Source organism: Ruditapes philippinarum, unplaced genomic scaffold (assembly GCF_026571515.1).
Source record: "Ruditapes philippinarum isolate M1 unplaced genomic scaffold, ASM2657151v2 ctg727_1_1_1_1, whole genome shotgun sequence".
NCBI lineage: Eukaryota > Metazoa > Mollusca > Bivalvia > Venerida > Veneridae > Ruditapes > Ruditapes philippinarum.
This window is the reverse complement of record NW_026855530.1, coordinates 104,403-129,149: the sequence shown is the minus strand read 5'-3', so window position 1 is coordinate 129,149 and position 24,747 is coordinate 104,403. Positions and strand designations below refer to the sequence as shown.

Here is a 24,747-nt window from a genome sequence, read left to right as displayed (position 1 = left end):
ATATAGGTGAAATAATGCCAAAACACTTAAATAGAAAGACTAATGTTTGTAAAATTATCAATTACCGCTTAATCTACGAAAAATACGCAGAAGTTGAATATTTTGTTAGAGTGCGTTTTGTGCCATTTTTCTTTAATCAAATATCAGATCCTTTTCTGTTTTTACAGACATGAATATGAAAAAAGGCGACGGTACAGTTTTTTTTTTTTTAAATAAATTTTCTTGTGTATTTCGTGAATTATATCTTGACATAGAATTACATCTATCAACCGTTGACTTTAATTTTTTTTTTCCATTTACACTAGAATGCATTCACTGTATACCAAACAAAATGTTTGATTATTTCGTTTACGTCAAACAGAAAAATAATAACAAAAGGTGTAAAAAATGTTTTAAAAAATCCAAGAAAGGCATGATGCCTATGTCAAAGATCCATGAGGCATCGATATTTCTTTATGTAGAAAATTGTTATAAAAAATGATAGGATATTAGATTGTGCTCACAAATGTGAAAAGAAACGCAAATTTGATTAAGTAGAATTGATAAAATACACGTTTTATAAAGCTGATATAAAAAAAGCTAGTTAAATAAAATTACTTAGTGTACTCGGATACGGGGAAATTTAATAAATAAATATTTGATAAATAAGTCTGTTATCGAAAAAGATATAAATGTTGACATTCAAATGTACAAAGAAAAACCGATAAATCCTAAAGATGAATTAAATCCGATCGAGGCCTTATTCTGTAATAAGCTGTATTGACACAAGTACACCAAAGATCATCAAAGATTTCACGATGTCGAAGAAGATTTAGCGGAAAAAAATTAATCAAACTGAAAAAATCTGTTCATAATTGACAATTTCAGTTAAAAAGAAGTATACGAGTGAAGAGTGAATTATAATTGACCGTTTATCTAAAAAGTAAATTGATATAAGACCTGCATTGGGTGCTCGGTAAACAATAATGTTTGCTTATTAATGGAAGGGGTTTACACTTATGTTGACAGGACATCTTCTATCTATTGATATTATTATACGAATAACGCAAGATATGACGAACGAACAAACACTTGATTCATACATGATTTCTATCAAATCGAGCAAAAACTGATTCTTTTAAAGGTGTGTGAATCTTTTCGAGTATTCTATAGTGTTGTGTTTTTTATTTCTTTCTCTACAGAAACCAGCGTTTCTAAGACATATTGAAAAAAGATAAAAATATAAATAAATAAGGAAACATATCAGTGGATTTTTATATGATTTATCAAGCGACTTTGGAGTAGATAAGCATTTATTGTATAGTTCAGACGTGTACATCAAATGCTGAAAAAGACGGTGACACCTGGTGGAATGTGGGTTTCGGAGGATGGGGAGATAAAACTGGCTAATATGTAAGTTAGCTGTTTTTTAAAGGACTTTCTTGACACAGCAATATATATGTTTTGCTTTGATATCATTTAAGTTATCTGAAGAAAATTTAGCATACTGCTTTAATTGGTCTTTAACACATCTGTGGATGTTTCTAAATTCAAAATTTCACCGTTTTCGTGTTTAAATGTTGAATTTTGCTAAAACCGGTGCTAGGAGGCGTGGACGGTAACTTGCACATACCAGTGCCGTCCGTGAACAGGCTCCATCAAACCGAGCCTGCAATATTTTCAATTTTGTTGTTTTAGACGTTCTATAAGGATTCTGTTTTCAACCATTTTATACGTTTCATGGACTTAACAAAACGCGCGAAAAGTAGTAACACGATCACGAAAAAAGTAATATTTTTAACAAGATTTAAGGACAGGTAAAAATGCTATAAGAATAAAGTAAATGAAATGAATACCGGTGTAAAAGGACTAGAGTATTTCATCAAATTGTGTCTCTCGCGGAACTTCCTACCGTGTGCATAGAGGACTCGGCCTAGTCAATTTTCGCCCTCTTTATTTTGTAGTACATATAAGACATCTGAGGCTTAATTCTTGGCTCCTGTTATACTCTGCAGAAATCTCCATTTCATAACTTTAAATATCAACATTAATCAAATCAATCGAAGCCCAAAATACTCTATGTTAGCCATCTGCTTTTCAATATATTTTTTAATTTGCTAAGTCACTGTCAAATAATCAAAGTTTCAACTGTCATGTATACTGACATGTAGTGCTTCTGGAATCCTTCCGCCATGAAATGAGATCTTGCAGAATACAAAAAAAAACACAACTTTATAGTCATCAGAAATTACAATTAGTCAATAAATACACTTAAAGTATAACTAGTCATGCTAAAAATGACTTGAACTTCAAATTTTAAAGGACAAATTTTTTAGACTACAATTGGCTGGGTCTAATTCCGTAATGAAATAAGCTTGTGGAAATCATAATGTTTCATTTTTTACGGAAGAAAACTCTCTCGTGACGTTGATCATGCTTCTGCTGCTGATGATGATGATAATGACGACGATCATAATGATTATTATCAATTATTATCATGATAGAGTAATAATGATAAAAGTACCGTAATAGAAATTATGAAGATGAAATGTATTCCAACAAAACAACAACAACAACAACATATATAAAACACAAATTATTGTCGAGTGAAAGTTGTTATTAGTTATTTCATTAACACATATTTTTTGAAGGATAAAAAGAGATTAAAAATGTCTGATACCACCAGGGGAGGTAATTTTGAGTCCGATATTTTACTACAGTTGTACCCCCAAATACATTGTACACTTGTACATGTATATGGTTCATCCGCCAATACAGTCCTTTGTAATGCGGTTTTCGTTCATTAATTCAGATGTTGTATTTAAGGATTTAATCAAATCACTTTCATCATTATAAAACGAAACCAATAATAATGTAAAACGGTCACATGTAAATTATTATCAAAACTCACAACGTAAATTAACGCCGAAATAGCAGACGATAGATAAATAGTTGGGGTCACTTAGTACACCAGTGAAATTTATCTGTTTTATTGAGTAAAATGTAACAGTTCTTATTCAGATACAAATTTAAAAACTATTATTTAAAATTGTCACCATAATGATACTTTAGAATTTACATTACGTCAGAGAATGGTACAGAAAAAGCAAATATTGTGCCGCTTCTTCTTCAATTAAAAGTAATGACTGTGAAATTTTCATCGATTTAACAGTGTGTCAAGAACGCCCGGATGTTTATAAACATTTCAAATGTCGAAATCACAACGGAAAAGCAAACATTATTTCTTTCACTGATATAAGCTGCAATTTGTCATCTCGCGGTATTATTCCAAAATGAATGATTTTTCAGATAGAAAGGTATATGTTTACACAATATAAACCATTCAATGCATTTAAATTGATTATCTCTAACCGGCATTTAGATAATGTCTGAATACAGAATATCTTATCACCATTTTATTTAAGTCTGAATTTTTCTTTTCTTCTGGTTTTTAAAATACATATTTTATTTCTGTAAAGTATTTTGAATTGTAAATAAATGAATAAAAGCCACAAGAAAAAAACCGGCAAAGAGACTGTAGTTTGGGGCTGGATATACATTTAGAGGGAAGCGTTTTTTCGGGCGCTTATTAATGATTTGTGGGATATTAAAGGCAGATATTTAGGAAGGGACAATCAGTAAGAGAATAAGGAAATATGAGTGATGTAGCATTGAGAATAGTTCGGGAATTCGAGTAAGTAAAATTTCATAAAGTATAGAAACGTTACCATCATTTATTTAATCATTGTATTTTTTTCTTCATTGTGTCTTTCTCCTCAAAGTTTTGTTTGTATGATTGTTCTTTCTTTCTTTCTTTCTTTCTTTATTTCTTTCTTTCTTTCTTTTTCTTTCTTTCTTTTTCTTTCTTTCTTTCTTTCTTTCTTTCTTTCTTTCTTTCTTTCTTTTTTCTTTCTTTCTTTCTTTTTCTTTCTTTCTTTCTTTCTTTCTTTTTTAAAGTTTCTTTCTTTCTTTATCTCTTCTTTTCTATAATACAAGATGTGAATACTCATTTCATAGTAACTGACCTTTGAAGAAAAACGAAAGTTTGAATAATGAAAGAATGTAAATTGAAAACCAAACTATATTCCAAAATACAGAACGTAACCAAAATATTCTGATTTTATGCAATTTCTGCAGTGTTCCAGCAATTCATTTATCCATCCAACTTTCCTTCCTTCCTTTCTTCCTTCCTTCCTTCTTTCCTTCCTTCCTTCCTTCCTTCCTTCCTTCCTTCCTTCCTTCCTTCCTTCCTTCCTTTCTTCCCTACCTCCCACCCTCCTTCCTTCCTTATTCATTCATTCATTCATTCATTCATTCATTCATTCATTTATGCAATAGTTATCTCTTTCGATGAAAAATCCATTTATTCATCCAACCTTCCTTCCTTCCTTCATTCATTCATTCATTCATTCATTCATTCATTCATTCATTCATTCATTCATTCATTCATTCATGCATTATTATTTCTTTCGGTGACAGATGGTATTTTCTTATATTTACCTCTTTAACGTGACAAAATTGATAATTTATGATAATTCACATTCAAATATCATTCTATATCTACACCATAATCTACATGTTTCCATGTTTACAAATGATGAAATCGCGATATCTATTATATCTTCAATACGAACCACAAAAAATACTGACAAAATAATGAATTAATTGAACATTAATTATACCGCACTATTCAATTTGTGAAAATCAATCAAAATTTGTAAAAGACTAAATTATCCCCATTTTGGCATTTCAATTAGCTTTCTTCGCGACAATAAATTACACCTTAACAAAATTGTGTGACATCGACTGTACAGTACTTCTTTTTAAAAGAACATTCAAGTTTCATACAGCAAATAAACAAATCTGAATAAATGATATATAAACTGTAGTAAATGCATGTCATAACATTTGAATAACATATCTCTTGTCTTTATGGCGTTTTAGTCACAAATTAGGCTCAAACATAAAAATCTGTGCAGTTTCAAATTATCTATGTATATGAAGGTAGATCCCCATTCCTTATTCCTTTTTCGAATAAGGAATAGGGAACTTGTTCCTTATTCTTTTTTCAAATCTAAATAAGGAACAGCAGAAAAAATAATTACATAAAAAATATATTTATGGTTACATTGTAATCAGCAAACTAGAAAAACACTGAAAACACTAACAGTAGATACAACAACTGCAATAACGTTTTTTTTTTATAAATCTACATTTAGAATTGCAAAAAAATCAATTATCAAAAGCATTGCCTAAAACCCGCATCTAAATATTCTGAAAAATGTTCAAACTGATTAAGGAATATGGAACCAGTTCCTTATTACTTATTCAATTTCAAATAAGAGCAGAAGAATATCCGCAAAGAAAGACAACAGTTGCAATCATTTCTGATAAACCTGCATTATAATTGCAACTGGTTCCTTTTTCCTTATTCAAATCTAAATAAGGATATTCGTAAAATATTCGAAAAAGGAATAAGGAAATAAGGAAGTAACTTTATATGCATTATATTCGATGCTCATTTTTGAAGCATAAAATGTGATAGGGTTAAATATAAAGAGACAAAGTCGTGTTTTTATCTTCGAGGTAGTGCATTATTCTGCAGCTGCCCTATCGGGTCTTTTACATCCCCGGTGTAGGGTACCAACACTTGGGACCTCGGGTATTTTATGGTCTCAACCAATAAACCATTACTATTGTTAGTGGTGGAGCCGAAGGATTCGAACCAGCGACTTCTGGGTCTGACGATTTATGTGATGTACTTTTAGTTATAGCCGCCACCGCGACTAACTTATAAAGACTGTTAAGAAAAAAAAAGTTTTTAGAGGATAGCGAATCAAATATTATATTTGGTTGTAACGTGTGTTTAGCTATTTTACATTTTCATACATAATGCGTTTTTTTATTACTTTAAGCGATCGTATGCCGATACACCATAAGGCTATTGAAAAAAAGAAAGTTCAGCGTAAAATAAAGACGCCGAAAGAAGGGAGGCCACTCATACGGAGTAAAACATATATAAAAATGAAGCGGGATGGATCGAAAGCAGAGTTACAGAACTTACCTGTACGACCGACAACGCCCAAGTATTTAAAAGATAATTTTGACTATGACAAAAGTAGTAGCAGTGAAGAAAATGCTAGTGATGACGGTTTGTATTACAAAACTTATAATGATTAAAGAATATCAAGAATGAAAGAAATTTGACCGTATGTTTTATTGAAATCGAGTATCACATGCGCAAAATCATTGCCAAACCTACTAAAATAGCAGCGGATATATATTGTTCCGAAACATTTTTATTTTGTTTACTTACAATATTAATGTATACGAGTATTAAATTGAATAGACATTTTTATGTTACAAATCTTTCAAAAAACCGACCATAAGGTCATTAAAACAATATTGTTTTACTTTTTTTTAAACTTTTATGAAATATTTCATCAGATTTAGCTTGATAAACTTAAAATTTTAAGTTAAATCGACACTGAAAAGTCAAGTGGTGACTTCCCTTTCTTCTGATGAAGAAGGAACACGAATTGCCTCTCCTAGCACATCGTCGGAACCCACGGTACACATTCCGTATATACTACATTTAGTATACGGTAAATAGCCTGGGTTACCGAGGATGTTCCTAACATATCTGATTGGAAAGCACAGACCTGCCGTAAAACACATGTATAACCTTCACATTTGAAGGATTCCAAAATCCTTAGCAGGAAATAATCCCACTATATCAAACTCGAAAACATTTTAATGGACATTTCAAACTCTTTATTCGAATTATAATAAGTATATATTTCATTTTCTTTTAAACACTTTTTCAGACAAAGACAAAAAGCCTAAGAAACCTTTGGACATAAGCCAGCGAGTTTACCTCGCCGCATGCGAGCGTGGTGGAATACCTCCCCGCCGTCGAGTGTTAAAAGGGCTTATTGAAGAATCTCTGGATATTTGCAATCTGACTCTGGTGTGTGAGGATATCAGAGCTTTATCGTTAGCTCTAACGGTAAGATGATGTAAATTTGTTGGCAAAACAAAATAAAAAACCCCAAAACCCGGAAAGCCTCCTAAATTTGCAAAAAAAAACTTTATTTACCCGGCAAAAAGCACTTTAAAATGTACGTAATTTCATCTGTTCCGATAAATGAATAAAAAATTAAGAAACGCGAAAAAAAGCGTTATTTTTCTATTTTGTGATCATGATTTCTGCTTTTGTCTAGAGGGTTTTCATACCCCTTTTAATGGGTTTTTAAAACCATGAAAAAAGAATCTTTTAAACAAACCATTCTGACTTTTAAGAATACCAAGCGTTATATAATTATAGTAAGCTCATGTTATATAAATAACACATTAGGTTTTTGAGTAACAATAACAGTAAAATAATGTTACCCTAAGCATTAGCCGACAGTACTTTCTTAAACCTTCATAAATTATTAAAAATGATCACATACCAAAAATAACAACTCATAATTTATTTCAATATGTATATTGTGGTTTCGTATACATTTGTATATGAAGCAAAGTTTTCCCGAGCTGAATGATTAACTCTATCAAGACATTTCATCCGAAACTTCGCATAACTAGCATAACCATGGACAACATATCAAAACAAGATATCCAATACAAAACCAAAAAATGCATATTCAAAGGAAATATTTTGTGTCTTATGCACTTTCTTTAACCGACAGAAAGTATATTTTTCCAAGGGATGGATGATATTGTTGCTGTTACTCACAAACCTGTGTTATTTATTTAATAATCCCGAACAAATACTGTAATGATAACTGTAACAAAATTAAACCAACAGTAACATTGGTTGTATCATAGTTTGGGGACCTTTCTGTTGTAAACGTGCCAGAGTGAAATCGTATACATATACATGCACAGTGCGTTAACTGGAGTGCAGGTATATCCGGGGGAGGAAGTGTTACACGAAGGATGGAGTTCTTATGATAACTTGTTTGGAGTTCTTATGATAACTGTCACGGAGTTACGGATTTCTGTGGAAAACTTTTCTATATACTTGGAGAACTCATGTAAAAAATGGTCATGTAATGGGGGGTTTGAGGTGCTAAATTAAACTTTGATAATTAAGCTTGCTCTACATATTGTATAATATTTCAGAAAAACCTTTTAGTCCATTTTTCATCGCCTTTTTAAAAAACAATCTGGTAGTTTTGAGTAAAATTTCCAAATTACTTCTCATTCGTACACTTTTTAAATAATAAAATACGCGTAAACGTACCGTAATTAAGCACAAGAAACACGCTGGCAGTAACAAAAGTTATCATAAGAACTCCAGGACATATTTTGGGTTATCACAAGAACTCCGTGACATTTGAAAAATCGGGTATAAATTTATTAGCCTGGGCTTTATGTTTACAACTTTCCATTATCATTAGGTAATTAAGTATAGCAACGAAGAAGATCACAAATGAAAAGGTCAATATGTACGAATGAGCAAGTAATTTGGAAATTTTATTCAAAACTACCAGATTTTTTTTAAAAAGGCGATGAAAAATGGACTAAAAGGTTTTTTTCTGAAACATAATATAATACGTAGGGCAAGCTTAATTATCAAAGTTTAATTTAGCACCTCAAACTCCCCATTTAATGGTAAAAATGATCATTTTTTACGTGAGTTCTCAAAGTATATAGAAAAGTTTTCCACAGAAATCCGTAACGTTTTTCAGGAACTCCGTGACAGTTATCAAAAGAACTCCAAACAAGTTATCATAAGAACTCCATCCTTCGTGTAACACTTCCTCCCCCGTGGTATTAGTTACCCGCACTCCAGAGCATGCCGATCGATTGGCTCATTTTTGCTGGGGTTTACTTATTGTGACTGCAGAGAAAGGGAAAGCGACAAAAATTTCATATTCAGATGCTCGTTTATTGGTTACTTTTTTCAAGGGTTTCATATTGTGACAACAGGGAACGTGTTTTTATGTTTGACTATGACACAAAAGAGAAAGAACATCAAAACACTCGGCCATCTGATAAATACTCTGGGGCTATGCCCCCCTCGTCTTGTACAAATCAAATAGAATGGCAAATGTTGATATCTACCAGTCATAAAACATACAATTATAGCTACAAAACATAAACCCACTGAAACGGGTTATAACTTATAAGCATTGAAATTTGACCCTATCCAGAATACTCTCCATCAGCTTTGAAACGCTCCATTTTTTGACATAGTACAACTACTATACTCTGATTAAAGTTTGGTATATCATAGTTCTACGGTAATCAAATGTCAAATTTAAACCATTCTAGTATACATATAGAGGATATTTAAGTGTGTTTTTTTTATATAAATACAGGATTTATTTTCATCGAGTGGTATGACAATAATATTTCATGAGCGACGGTAGCCACGAGTGAAATATGATAATTTTCATATCACAAGATAAAAGTAAATCCTGTATTTATAGAAAAAACTGTTATTATCTGTTTATTATAAATAATTTTTCTTTTTTTTAAAGAAAGTAGTCCGGCAATGCATCAGTGAAAATACGGAAAATATATTTTACTGAGGTTAAAAATTTTTTTTTTTACAGTGAATATACGGAAAATGAAAATACGCATTTTATTCCATCAAATTAGGATATCAGAACTTTGAATTAAAGTAAGATCTAACGGTAATGTTTAACATTCTTAATCAAATTCATTGTATCCTGTCTTGTGAGCCTTTATAATTCAATGTGTACCCTGTCTTGCGAGTAAAAGCACATGTTACTTCCGATCACTGTATCTTACTTGGGAGCATATATATCTTAACTTGTACCGTACTTGCGATATAAGGAAGTAGACTTGTTTATATACTGTGTTCTAGCTTGAACGTGTTCAAATCATTTCCGGTTTCAGACAAACATGTGCGTGTGTTCAGTCAATTTAAGTGGCAATAACATAGGACGTGATGGTGTAGAGTGTTTAGTTCAAGCCTTAGACGAAAATACTACTATATCCGAAGTGGTGAGTACAAAAAACACTGAGAACACATAAAAATTCCAAATTTTATTATTTATTTATTTAATTTTATTTTATTCATTTATTTTTTTTGTGATAGGAGAGGGGTGAATTCGTATCAAACATTTGGTACTTGGTTATCTACGGTGTCCTTATCGTGCCATTTAGAATGTCGTCCGTCGCGTCTAAGGGTAGACACACGACAATGCGAAGTGACATCGCGACAATGCGAAGCGACGCTCGACAACGCGAAGCGATATGCGACAATGCGAAGCGACGCTCGACAGTGTCAAACGATATGTCGCACTGTCGCCTAGAAATGTCGCGGTAAAAAAGAACGACATTAAAGAAATGTCGCTTCGCGTTGTCGAGTGTCGCTTCGCATTGTCGAGCGTCGCTTCGCGTTGTCGTGATGTCACTTCGCGTTGTCCGCGATGTCACTTCGCGTTGTCGCATTGTCACTTCGCATTGTCGAGTTTGTCGAGGTTGGTAGAAGTGCATACCACGACACTCGACAATGCGAAACGACAACGCGACAATGCGATACGACGCTCGACAATGCGAAGTGACACTCGACATCGCGAAGCGACATTTTTAAAATGTCGAGTAAATGTCGCGTTATTTGTATGATTTTTACACCGCGACGCTCAACATTGCGAAGCGACACTCGACAATGCGAAGCGACACTCGACAACGCGAAGCGATACTCGACAACGCGAAAGCGACACTCGACAATGCGAAGCGACATTTGGAATAATATCGTATCGCATTGTCGTGCGTCTACCGGTGCTTGGTCAGAATTTACTAACTCACCGACAAACGGTGCGATCATGGAAGGGGTCGCACTAAACTGCTGACGAATTAGCTGACGATATAGATATATAGGAAACTGCTGACCAGTTAAATAAAGAAGGATTATCGGAAAATGCTGACCAGTTACACAAAGAAGGGAAACATTGAAGGTGTGAAGTTATATAAACACGCCGTAGGGGGTAATAAAAAGATGGGAAATTACTTTTGTTCTTTTAATTATATTTTTTAATTTTTGCATTTATATGCACTATGTTTATAAACTAAATTAATATATACATTTAAAGTACCATAATATCATACATTTTAACACGGATTTACATTAAACTACATGTAATATAAATCCGTGATTTTTTTAAAAGGATATATTAAAACAGCTTTTTATACCTCTAAAAGATATGCAAAAATTTGAATTAATGTTTTATAAAGAATTATGATGTTATGAGTTTTATCAAAATCTCTTGTTAGTGATATTTCAATAGAAAAATCTTGTAACGGAAAAAAAAAATGTATTTTCAAAAAGCAATAATTGCAATTTGAATTAATATTAAATAAGTCAGCAGTGTTTTAACTTAATTAAATGTCGACAAAATTTTATACAATATATTGAATTTCGTACATTATAAAATGAATTAAAATTTCACGAACAAAATATATTTTTTTCTATATTTCTAACTGGTCAGCAGTTTCCCTATATATCTAACTGGTCAGCAGATTCTACTACATGTGTATATATGTTTTAACTGGTCAGCATTTTCTCGCCTGAATGTAAAGAGCGTTAAATTTGCTAACCATATAGAATAAGAAGAGTTTTACGGCTTAAATCAATTTGAAATAACATTAAAATTGGTCAGCAGTGTTTTTACTTAATTAAATGTCGACATAATTTTATAAAATAAATTGAATTTGCATACATAATAAAATGAATTACAATTTCACGGCAAAATATATTTTTTCTATATATATCTAACTGGTCAGCAGTTTCCCTATATATCTAACTGGTCAGCAGGTTCTACTATATGTTTAACTGTCAGCATTTTCTCGCCTGAATGTAAAGAGCGTTAAATTTGCTGACCATATAGAATAAGAGAGTTTTTACGGCTTAAATCAATTTGAATTAACATTAAATTGGTCAGCAGTGTTTTTACTTAATTAAATGTCGACATTATTTTATAAAATATATTAAATTTGCATAATGAGTAACAATTTTCGTAGCATTTAAATATATTTTTCTCTATATATCTAACTGGTCAGCAGATTCTACAATATGGTCAGCATTTTAATAACATATTTTTTGACTGTTTATTGTATTTTGTCATAGATAAATCAAGAATGACACGTCGCGTGTGAAAATCGATTTTAATATGACCTTGGGGCATATCGATCTCGATAAATTATCAGTTTAATGGATATCTGTGGAAACATGTTGTTTATAATGTAATAAAAGCTTATTTAACTATAACAATTAGCACATTATTAATTTTTGTTCAATATTACTTATACAATTAATACGAACAACAAATAAGGAAACAGAAATCACTTTATTTCATATTTGCACTAAATACGACATAATAATTATATTTTGTTAAAAATATACATTACGTATATGTACATGTATATATTTTTAACCTATGATGCATAGTTTTATACATACTTGAAACAAATTATGATTTTTCGTACATCAAATATTTTGACTACATTTTTAAAATTTTTAACCAATATATAACACATAGAAGAAAATTCATTAAGGTACTTAAATAAAATATTATATCAAAATAAATTGAGAAATATACAGTATATATCAATTGAATTTTTTATAATTAATATGTATCATTTGTAATATTGACATCTTGAAAAAACATTTTATCAAGTATTTCTCGACCTCGACTGTAATATCACCAACGGCAATTTGACACCTTCATTGTTTTCCCTTCTTTATCTAAACTGGTCAGCAGTTTTCGATAATCCTTCTTTGTTTAACTGGTCAGCAGTTTCCTATATATTCTATATCGTCAGCTAATTCGTCAGCAGTTTAGTGCGACCCCTTCCATGATCGCACCGTTTGTCGGTGAGTTAGTAAATTCTGACCAAGCACCGGTAGACGCACGACAATGCGATACGATATTATTCCAAATGTCGCTTCGCATTGTCGAGTGTCGCTTCGCGTTGTCGAGTATCGCTTCGCGTTGTCGAGTGTCGCTTCGCATTGTCGAGTGTCGCTTCGCAATGTTGAGCGTCGCGGTGTAAAAATCATAAAAATAACGCGACATTTACTCGACATTTTAAAAATGTCGCTTCGCGATGTCGAGTGTCACTTCGCATTGTCGAGCGTCGTATCGCATTGTCGCGTTGTCGTTTCGCATTGTCGAGTGTCGTGGTATGCACTTCTACCAACCTCGACACTCGACAATGCGAAGTGACAATGCGACAACGCGAAGTGACATCGCGACAACGCGAAGTGACATCGCGACAACGCGAAGCGACGCTCGACAATGCGAAGCGACACTCGACAACGCGAAGCGACATTTCTTAAATGTCGCCCTTTTTTACCGCGACATTTCTAGGCGACAGTGCGACATATCGTTTGACACTGTCGAGCGTCGCTTCGCATTGTCGCATATCGCTTCGCGTTGTCGAGCGTCGCTTCGCATTGTCGCGATGTCACTTCGCATTGTCGTGTGTCTACCCTTAGACGCGACGGACGACATTCTAAATGGCACGATAAGGACACCGTAGTTATCTGCTTGATAATCATGTACGCAGTTCATAGAATTAAAACTGTGGAATGCACCCTTATAAAGAGTTTACATTATATGATAAAATTGTAAATGGTATGATTAACGCTTTATATCTTATATTAAAAATGCAAATGATATAACAAAAGTTATACATATCATAACTGGATTTGATTTTCCTATAATAAAGGGCGTAAATTTTAATAATACATTGCATTAATAATAAATTAATAATAAATATTAATGTACTTAATAGTTTAAAAAAGGGGACGCAGCATTATAAAGTAAAGTTCCATTACAAACAAAAAGTGATATATGCACAAAGGCTTAGGTATTCCATAAATGCACATTGAAAAAACTATATCCGTAATTTATTCTTTTTATTCAAAACAATTCTATTTAATTCTCTATTCAGAATTTGTCAAACACAAGTATCGGGCTTTATGAGATTTCATTACTAACAGAACTGTTGTCAGAAAATCTGCGTATAACATCTTTTGAAGCAGCAGGTATATCCTTGTACTTTCGTTTCTTTTTTTGATTTCCCTTTTTCATTTATACTATTATTATTCTGTCAAACGTCGCTATAATTTACCATGATCTTCATTGTCATCCTTTGCAAAACGTTGCTGTAAATTACCATCACATTCGTTGTCATACATTGCTATATATTACCATCACATTCGTTGTCATACATTACTATATATTACCATCACATTCGTTGTCATACGTTGCTATATATTACCATGACCTTCGTTGTTTTATGTTGCAATATATTACCATGATCTTTGTTGTCATACGTTGCTATATATTACCATGACCTTCGTTGTTTTATGTTGCAATATATTACCATGATCTTTGTTGTCATACGTTGTTATATATTAACATGGCATTTGTTGTCATACGTTGCTATATATGACAACGTCATTAAGTGTCTATGTCAATGACATTCATTTCATTACGCTGCCATATATTTCTATTTTATTCAATCCCATGCACTGACATAAAATACAATATCGTTTACTACACCGATTCATTGCCCTTAATGGCAAATATCGTTGTGCCATTAATTGTCAAACGTTGTCATATATTACCATGCCATTCATTGATTAATATACTAGTATATTTCCATGCTATTGATTGTTATACACTACAATAAATTACCATATCATTAATTTCAGGAAATAATCTCGATGATGATTGTGCCAAATGTTTTGCAGAGGCTTTAAAGGTATCAATTTATTTTGCAAAAATGTATATTGTTCCTTATGTGTATATTTATTGTTCCTTATTTGTACATTTTCTTATTTGTATTGTGGATCTTTCGATATTTTTCCATTGTAAACGAAGTGATTGCATCGATTAAGACTTGCCTATGTCACAATGCTGCACATTAGTACTGTTTACTGTTATTTGCTAAATTTTATTATTTAAGTACATTAAGTTCAAATGCAACAGTATTTTTAGAATGATCAGTTCCAAATTCAAAGATATATATGATAATTTAATTAATTCAGAAGATAAATGGTTTAAGAATGAGATTTAAATCCAACAAGGATGCAATACATAATTTATTAGGAAAAGTAGCATGTTATTATTATTTCATTCTTTCTTTAAACAGTTTAACAGAAAATTAAAGAAACTAAATCTTAGCCACAACAGCTTTCAAGAGTGCGGTGGTCAAGTTCTTGCCAAAATTTTAGGTAACTATCTAAAACAAGATTTTATTATGCTTCTTTTATAACAATAGTGATAACGTAACAAATCTTGTTTTGTATGTTTAAATATACAATTCCTTTTGACAACTAATCACACGTCTATTACACCTGGTTTCCTATACTGAAATAATCAGTACTTAATATCGAATAATGCCTCAGTCGGTGCTGGAGTGTGCGGCGGCAGCGTAAAAGATGTCACACTTTAAATGGTCTCTCATGAACACTATCTTATCTAGTCATTCAATTTGTCACTGTATTACCCCGTTTCATAATGTTTAAATAAATTCTATATTTTAGCAAAACATACTATGTTTTTTTTTCCGAATTAAGATATTGAAACGTTCATAAATGTTTGCCAAATCAGGTTTCAATTTTTTTTGTTTGATTGTTTTTGTTATATTTTCATAGAGACTAACGACTCTATCTTAGACCTAGATATGAGCTGGAACCATATACGCTTGATTGGTGCCGTTGCTTGGGGCGACACCATATATGTAAGTTATATTTTCTTAACTGTGATGTTTTTTAAAGATTTTTACCATATACTCCCACAAATAAATAGGGTTTATTACTGACACATTTTTAACTGTATGTATTATTAGAAGTCAGCTATTATCACGTGATGGTGTTTATTTGTTTAATTGTTTAACCCATTACTTCATATACACGCCTTTTAACGCCTTTTTCACCCCCCCCCCCTTTTTGTTGTCTCAAATGATGAATCGCCAATAAAATTTTGGACTTGTGAGAGGCTGTAAATGACCCCAGATTGATCATAAGGTAACATGTAACCAACGTTGAAAAGCATTTGACTCTATCTCAATCCATTGAGAAGTTGCAGCACTTTGAAATCAATTTTGATGGAAAAAATCAACGCAAAATAGTGATTTTTGGCAATTTTGAGATGACCCCTCGTTGCCATGGTAACAGAAAATTTAAGCCTGATCATGTTGTTGCAAGGGCAATGGTCCAGTTAACATTTGTGCCAAGTTTGATTAGTGTTGAAGCAGTTTTTATAGTATCATAGCAATTTGAACTTGTAACGGGAGACTTTTCAATGAAAACAGCCATTTTTCAAAAAATGCTCATGAAGTAATGGGTTAATGAAAAAAATCAAAAAAATCTACAAAACAACAATTTTCTTCAAATTTATATGACAGGCCATGTTTAAACATGAAAAAACGCGATTTAGGGTAATTTCAAGTATTTTCATCATTTTCTGTTAACCCATTACTTCATATACACGCCTTTTAACGCCTTTTTCACCCCCCCCCTTTTTTTGTTGTCTCAAATGATGAAAAATGCCTTATTTAGGCCCCAAACACTTGTTTTTGTTTGAGAAATGTTGTTAAAAAAAGTGACCTCTTTTTTGGCGCGGCCCCCCAACCAAATGATACATAAGGGGGTTGCCAGAAGGGGGATGTGCCCCCTTCTGTTTGGGGGGGTTTGAAGGGGGGCGGAGTCCCCCTCATCGCCAAGAAAATTTTGGACTTGTGAGAGGCTGTAAATGACCCCAGATTGATCATAAGGTAACATGTAACCAACGTTGAAAAGCATTTGACTCTATCTCAATCCATTGAGAAGTTGCAGCACTTTGAAATCAATTTTGATGGAAAAAATCAACGCAAAATAGTGATTTTTGGCAATTTTGAGATGACCCCTCGTTGCCATGGTAACAGAAAATTTAAGCCTGATCATGTTGTTGCAAGGGCAATGGTCCAGTCAACATTTGTGCCAAGTTTGATTAGTGTTGAAGCAGTTTTTATAGTATTATAGCAATTTGAACTTGTAACGGGAGACTTTTCAATGAAAACAGCCATTTTTCACAAAATGCTCATGAAGTAATGGGTTAAAAGAAATAAAGATATTGCTTTGTAATAGAATTGTTGGGCTGTGTTGATTATATATTTTCAAGTATTGCCAATGGTTAACACAGGATTAGTGTGTTTTTTTTAAATATATTTAAATATATATACATATTGCCATCGGTAAACGTAGAACTATTGGGATTTTTGAACATATATTTTCATATTTCCCTCGGTAAACATAAAAATCTTTTTATTACAAATGTATTTATTTATACACATCGGTTAACGTTGATACATTGTTTTTGTTTTTACATTTGTTCACAAATTGCCATCGGTTAATACCGAAATATTTTTGAATATATTCATATATTCCGATCAGTTTAATCAGAATTTCGTTTACATATATTTAAATATTGCAATCGGTTAACTTAAGTTTGTTTACATTTTTTTTTTGAAGATGTTCTAAATGATTCTTGACAGTCCTTTCAACGTCACATGTGTGAAGAAATTACACGTGACTGTGTTTCAAATCAATAAAACGTGTCAATGATATACATGTGCGAATTATTTTACAGAAAAATGAAGAACTACGTCACCTGAACTTGTCATGGAATGGTTTTGGAGACGATGGTGCAGCAGCTCTAGGTGAAGCTTTAGAAGAGAACAAATCACTACACTCTCTTGATCTTTCTAATAATAGAATCGGCTTCGAAGGTTGTAAAGCATTTGCTAAGGCGTTGAATGTTAATACGTCATTACAATCACTTGCTGTAAGTTTTTTTATATAAAAACATTGTAAGATTTTAGTACACTGTATTTGTAATACTGTATTGAAAGATTTGACGTGTTTAAAAGATTTCACGTATTTGTTATGCTGTATTGAACGATTTCACGTATTTGTAGTACTGTATTGAAAGATTTTAAGCATTTGTAAAACTGTATTGAAAGATTTGACCTATTTGTAATACAGTTTTGAAAGAGTTTACGTCTTTAAAATACTGTATTGAAATATTTTACGTACTTTTATTACTGTATTGAAAGATTTTACGTACTTGTAATACTGTATTGAAAGATCTTACGCATTTGTAATACTGTATTGAAAGATTTCACGTATTTGTAATACTGTATTGAAACATTTTATGTATTTGTATAACTGTATTGAGACAAATGTGCGGGAGGAATATAGTTTAGATTTGTACGGGTGCCATACGAATAAAGATGCTCGTGAACATAGAAAGGCTTGAACCCAAGACCCCTGGGTTGAGGAGCAGACCTTTAACCACAAGGGCATCGTTAAAAAGTGTCCAGGATCGTACAGACACCATTGAAGTCCTTTCTCAAATTTTATCAAGGCTGGGCACTATCAATGGACCCTAAATCCTTAAAGTCGCTTTTTTAAGGCTGTTTCTAAGGATGGTTTCCTGTCTAAACATTTATGAGTGTATAATAACGTTAATTTGTTTCTAAAATTAGTTTGAAAATTATATTTATTAAAAATTACTTACACTGTCATGTTTGCACCAGAAATTTAGAGTCTAGGTGTGTTTAGTATACATGCATATTTATATTCTTGATGTTTGTTAATGGTAAAACATACATTCCGAATGTGTGATGTATGTGAATGTATTTACAGCTCAGTCAAAATCCAATAACAACGCAAGGAGCAACGGGTTTGTTGGTGGCTATAAATGAAAACGAGGAATCAAAACTGAATCATCTTACTTTAGAGGTACTTTATCATTAATTCGCCCATCTCAGGAATACAAACTTTAGAAAAATTGTCTGATTATATATTATAGATCTACATTGAAATTTATAGATCTGTACTTTAATTAAATCATACAAATACTACTTCCTGTTCTCACAGCATCAATATTATAGGAAAATTATTGCTATCAAAATTCACTTTTGTATACTTATGGACCTACTTACAGATTGTCTCACAGAGAGTCTGAAATAAAGTAATGTTGGGCATTTTCAGTACAAAAAGTTCCATTTCTTATTATAATATAATTCAGTCACCCAAAACAATGCAACAACAATTAACACATTTCTATATTTTGATTTCTACAGGGTATCCAAGTAACACGCGATACTGACGACATTACTGAAGAGATACGAGGACATATTGAAGACTTTGAATTACGTCACGGTGGTTACGTCATATCTCCGGACACGCTGGCGTTTAAACCCGTAGTTAAGCCAGAAAAGAAATGCAAAAGCAGTAAATCTTAACATATCACGAATATATCGATAGTTTATTTGGGAAATAATTGAGCTTGAATGATTGTAATCATTCTAATTGACATGAAAGTGTAACGGAAAAAGTCATTCATTTTTTGCAAAAAAAAATCGACATGAAACATTTTAAGTTTGTACAGGACTCGGTCAATATAATTATTTTGACTGTAATGTATGTTATTACAGCCAAATCCCGTCTGCATGTGCTTAACATTTGATTTTGATACGAGCTGGCATTATCATGATATTGCAGCATCTGATTTATGGTAGACAGCTTTTGTTTTATGTAAAATCAACAGTATCATGATGGTCAAGGTCAGTGATCTCAGTGACATGCCATTCGCCGTTTGAAGTTCGAATTAGGGACTTTGGATTATTACTAGTATTTCAATAAGTTTGGTGGCGGCTCTACTCGGATGCCTGCTCGTGCCTGAATACATCTAAAAGATCTTCCTCCAGCAGTGACGCTTGAAATTCATTGTATCACCTTTGCAGTGTCAGAATGACATCGATGAATAAGATAATCGTCCGCCGTAGTGATTTTTCTCATACTGGTTAACCATTGATACGGTCAGATGTGACAGTTATCAATCTTTGCTTTTGAACGTTTCTGACAGTTTTAGACTTAAAGATTTTAAGAGTTACGCATAGGTTCTTGTCGTTATACACATACATTTAAATAAAATAACTGTAGAACCATTTCAATCACGTTTTCTTAAGTTAAATGTGCCCTAATGTCATTTAAATAGAGGATATTTGTTTGTTTCAGTGTAAGATCGAAAAATATTTCACCGAGTGAACACCAGATGCAATATTTTCCACGAGTGGCGTAGCCACGAGTGAAAATATAATAGCTGGGGTTCACGAGTGAAATATTATTTGATCTTACATGTAAAACAAACAAATTTTCTGTTTATTTCATGATTTTTTAACGATTTTTACACCATTTTACTGATTTTTGCCGCGTAACGTCATGCTCTTATCTTCACGACGTCATCAAATAATGACGTCACAATGTTGAAGCAAAATATAATTCCATGATTATTTTTAGATTTTAGATGTTTTTCAGCACAACGTTCGTAAATATTTACGAACTACAGTTATCACGTACATTTTTTATTATGATTGACTACATTTCCGCTGAAAAAAACATTCATTAATCATAAATATTTTATTTTTACGCCAAATATAGTTCGGCTACTGTGAAATTATATTTGGTAATCATTACTGTGAAATTATCAGAATATAATTAACCGTTATAATTCAGTAATCTACTGCAAAACATGTAATAAATGTCTGTAATTTAAAAGTAATCGTCCAAACCTTTTCGAGTAATGTAAAAGTTACTATTTCTACAGTTATAAAAACTTGCCTTTCTTCGCATGGACTTGTAACTTGACTTTGGTAATTGTGTTTTATGTAATATGTCCTCAGACCACGTAATGAAATGATAAGGTTAGAAATGTCTGTAGACGTAAATTGTTATCTTCAAAGTTGTGATGAAAAATTTGATTGCACAGTGATATTATGAATGTACTTGATTCGTAATAGCCCTTCTTCCCGACAATATTAAACTAATCGGCAATATTAAACTAATCGTTTAGTTTCAAGTTTGATATCATTAAACCTATGAAATTCACATTTTAATTGTATTCTTGGACGTCATTTGAAGAAACAAGTTATAAAGTTATTAAGAAAAAACTAGAAGGACATAATATAATTCTGGGTTTAGGTAGACATGCAACTACATCGTGAGTGAGATATTCGTTATCTTAACATCAAGTTGTGAATTTAGTTTAAACATATTCTATTCATAATCATACACAGTACATAATATACATAATATACATGCATTCAGTATGTGAAATGGGTTAGAACGAAAGATATGAAAGGGGTTAGAACGAAAGATATGAAATCTTACATAGTTCTTCTCCGCCCACTTTAAATTTACAACAAAAAAAGGCATCTATCTACTAAGATAATGTGTATGAATGCATATAATATGTGGAAAAAAAGTTAAGGATACATCCATATTCAAACGTCTATTAAAATGATGATATATGTAGTAATTATAACGTTCCACAAGTACATTTAGGACTTACTTACTTTGGCTGGTTTTGGAGAATGCAAATTTAATGTGTAAAAATAAATGAGCCGCGTCACGACAAAACCAACATAGTGCATCCGCGCAGTCTGATCAGGATCCATGCTGTTCGCTATTAGTTTCTCTACTTGCTATATGGTCTGTAAGCGAAAAGCATGGATCCTGATCAGACTGCGCGGATGCGCAGGCTGGTCTGGATCCATGCTGGTCGCAAACCCATTATGTTGGTTTTGTCGTGACACGGCTCAAATCATGTTTTCAGTCATGTTTCCAATCACCAGAGAACTGCTCATTTTGGAAACTTGCAAAAAAAACCCAAATATTAATTGTTTTATATGAATCTTTTATTTTGTCATAAAGCTTTTATAGATTGTTCTTGTTATTTATTTGAATAAAGACAACAAATGTTAGATAAACTTTGTGTTATATATTCTACTTCACTTTACTAAAACTCAGACATCGTTCACTCGGAAGTTAACTAACTGAAAAAAATTCAGTTACAATAACACCGCAATACATAGAGGATATTAGTTTGTTTGTTTTATTTCATCGAGTGAGCTTTAAAAACAGTATTCTCACGAGTGGCGTACAAACAAAAAAAATTCTTTTTTTTTATTTTATGCTTAAAAGCAAGTTATTAAGAACTTTCCTTGATATTAACTTTAATATTAAAATCTGTTTTCCCCACTGGTAGCCTCTATTATGTACATGTATTAGTTGAATTTCTCATAAAATACAAGAAGTCTTGGGCTGAAATATAAGTTCGATAATCAACGTTACATGGCGGTGATATTATTCATTTTATTACAAAAAATATGAATGATCGCTTGTTTTTATAATAAAAACAAACAATTCTAGTAGGAGAAAAGTCCAACAATCCATTCATATTTCTGTTACTTACTGCGAATTTACATAAAACCTGGCTCTGTTAAATGTTAGCGGTCGCCATTTTTAAAAGTTATGTATTTCACGGGATGAAAATAATTGTGTTTGATTCAGGGGAAATCATTGTATTTTTCGGGGCTGTAAAATGAAACAAAAAATTAAGAGACGATATTTGGTGATTGGTAATTTGGATGAATAGAAGTAAGTTTTCTTCTTTTTATTACTTTTGATATTTAATTTATTTATAAATTTCAGCTTTGCTTTTCTCTAAACAGCATGACATTGTCAAATTGTAAGCAAAATTAAAATTGAGGTACCACAAGGGGAAAATCTTACAAAAATAGTTCCGTCATTGAAAAGTGTGAAATTATATTTTGATAATTTTCACTGTGAAATTATCAAATATAATGTTCACGGATAAATCAGTAATCTACTAAAAAGCATAAAATAAAAATATTTCTTTGAAACATTTTGCAATTGTTTTTAATTAACTTTTACAGTGAACCGAATACTGCCAATAAAACATACGTGCATCGAGAACATGTTCGACGGAAAGTAACTGTGAGACCAAAAATGTACGCATCAAAGGGTTCACTTTTCATACGAGAAAGGGATAAAGAGCTGTCCGCCCCTTTATCAAAGAGCAGACTTAAAAAAATTATTTTTCAAAGAAAATAATAATGTGCCATCTCCTACTTGTTATTGACACGGAGGCTAATTTTCATCGTTATGTCTTGAGGAGGTATATATACAACTATAGTAACGCAACTAAAGCGAGGAGATCGGTTTTCGTGCTTTTAAGTTAGCTATGAAATTTTAATAAGGTCATTAATAATTTCTAAGAAAATTTTAAGTTTACAGATTTTCTACTTTTCATTTGTATATCATAGAATTATTTTATTTTTGCAAAACATGACGTTTCAAAAACGTTTTAAAGGATTAAATGCGTGAGGGATGTCTCACACTTTGTTTTCAAATGTTTTTGCCAAATTACGCATTTATTTTCTTTACTCGGCTTAACCTACTTAATATAAAGGAAATATGATGGACGACAAGAACAAAAAGCAACCGACAGTGCTGTTAAAAGACGGTTTATATTTGCAAGCCTTATCGAATTTTATCGAATACCGAATTTGTAACATGGTCTTTTCAAGCTTTCATTTTTTGGAACTGTCCATAACCAACCGGGAAATATCAAAGGTATAAATCTAAAAAATCCAACAGCCAACAATACAGAGCATAGATTGGCCGTATACTGGTCAATTCATTTCAGTTCAAGCAGTTCTGTTTACAGTTGTCATATTTACACTATTGCTTTTGATCTAATCTCATTCAAAGTTTAAATAAACAAATTATATTATAATTATACAAAATGTAGTTTTCAATCTGTCTACATTGTATATGTCTATGTAATTGTAGCATTAACCCTTATACTGTCATGTGTTATATTTTTCTCAAGGTGGAAAAGTTATCTATGCAATAGGTGCATCGAAGAAACACTTTTAAATGGCAAACAGTAAACGTTATTTTGAAACAAAGTGTTTCAACACATCTTCATGTGAAAGAATAACCTTATGAACAGTGAGTGACAAAACAGAAAATGTTTCATGTAATATATATTTTCTCTTTTCTGTCATGAGAATAAATGTTTAAAAAGTAATAGCTTAAAGTATAAATTGTGGATGAAGGTAAGAACACTGCGGATGATCATGTGACCAAAATCGTACACGCTCGGTAAAAGTAGTAAAATTGAGGTAAGCAGCATTCATTTAAAACGTTCAATTTGTATGCAAACTAGGCCGCACGGAACTCCTGTGTAAAAACCATGTACTAATCTGTTATTGGTTACTTTGTAGCTCTCTCTGTTTAGGCCTGAAAGTCGAAAAAGTTGTTTTGGGTGATGTGTACAATGGGGAACAGGTACTAAAATGCGTTGTTTTCAGTAATAGAAACGCATTTTGAGCAAAATTTGCAATGACATCTTGTACACAATTGTAAGTTTGCCCGTCATGAACAATTGTCATTCTTTGTTAAGTTGCATAACGAAGTTGAATTTAATGACTAAAATGCTAAAAGATTTTATTGCTTGTCCTATTTCGTCGAATTTTTCATTTAATTATACTTATTTCTCGATTCCTGTCCTTGAAGCCATACAAATATAATATTTGAAAGTGAAAAGTAAGAAGTATCATATTGAATGAATTCGGTTTGCTTGTTATACATTCTCATCTTAACAGTATACTGTTTTGATAACACTGTATACATCAGCTTAAAGAATTAACAATACCTAAAAATAAAAATGCAAACATGTACATTACATAGAAATTCAATCTTATGACACCAGAAAAATATATGTTTCAATTACATACATAAAATGTCATACCATTGTGTCAATTATTTTGGAAATGAAAACAGTTCGTTATTTTTTTATATTATAGACGCAGAAAAAAAGTGTTCATTTAAATGATAAGTATTTTAACGTAAATCTATGG

At 32.0% G+C, this 24,747-nt stretch overlaps 1 protein-coding gene across 2 annotated transcripts; it reads left to right on the top strand.

The window, feature by feature from the left end:
• Positions 1–843: 843 nt before the first annotated feature.
• LOC132743648 (leucine-rich repeat-containing protein 74B-like) lies at positions 844–19,971 on the top strand. Of its 2 annotated transcripts, none has more exons than XM_060732199.1 (11): positions 844–1,392; positions 5,895–6,130; positions 6,807–6,988; positions 9,853–9,960; positions 13,915–14,008; positions 14,681–14,730; positions 15,121–15,202; positions 15,626–15,711; positions 17,601–17,795; positions 18,659–18,754; positions 19,099–19,971. In XM_060732199.1, exons 1-11 carry the CDS (start codon positions 1,322–1,324, stop codon positions 19,258–19,260), a joined length of 1,362 nt encoding a protein of 453 aa, XP_060588182.1. In that variant the 5' UTR covers positions 844–1,321; the 3' UTR covers positions 19,261–19,971. The 2 variants fall into 2 exon arrangements, with proteins under 2 accessions (XP_060588182.1, XP_060588184.1); XM_060732201.1 differs by lacking the exon at positions 844–1,392 and adding an exon at positions 3,401–3,673.
• Positions 19,972–24,747: the final 4,776 nt, after the last annotated feature.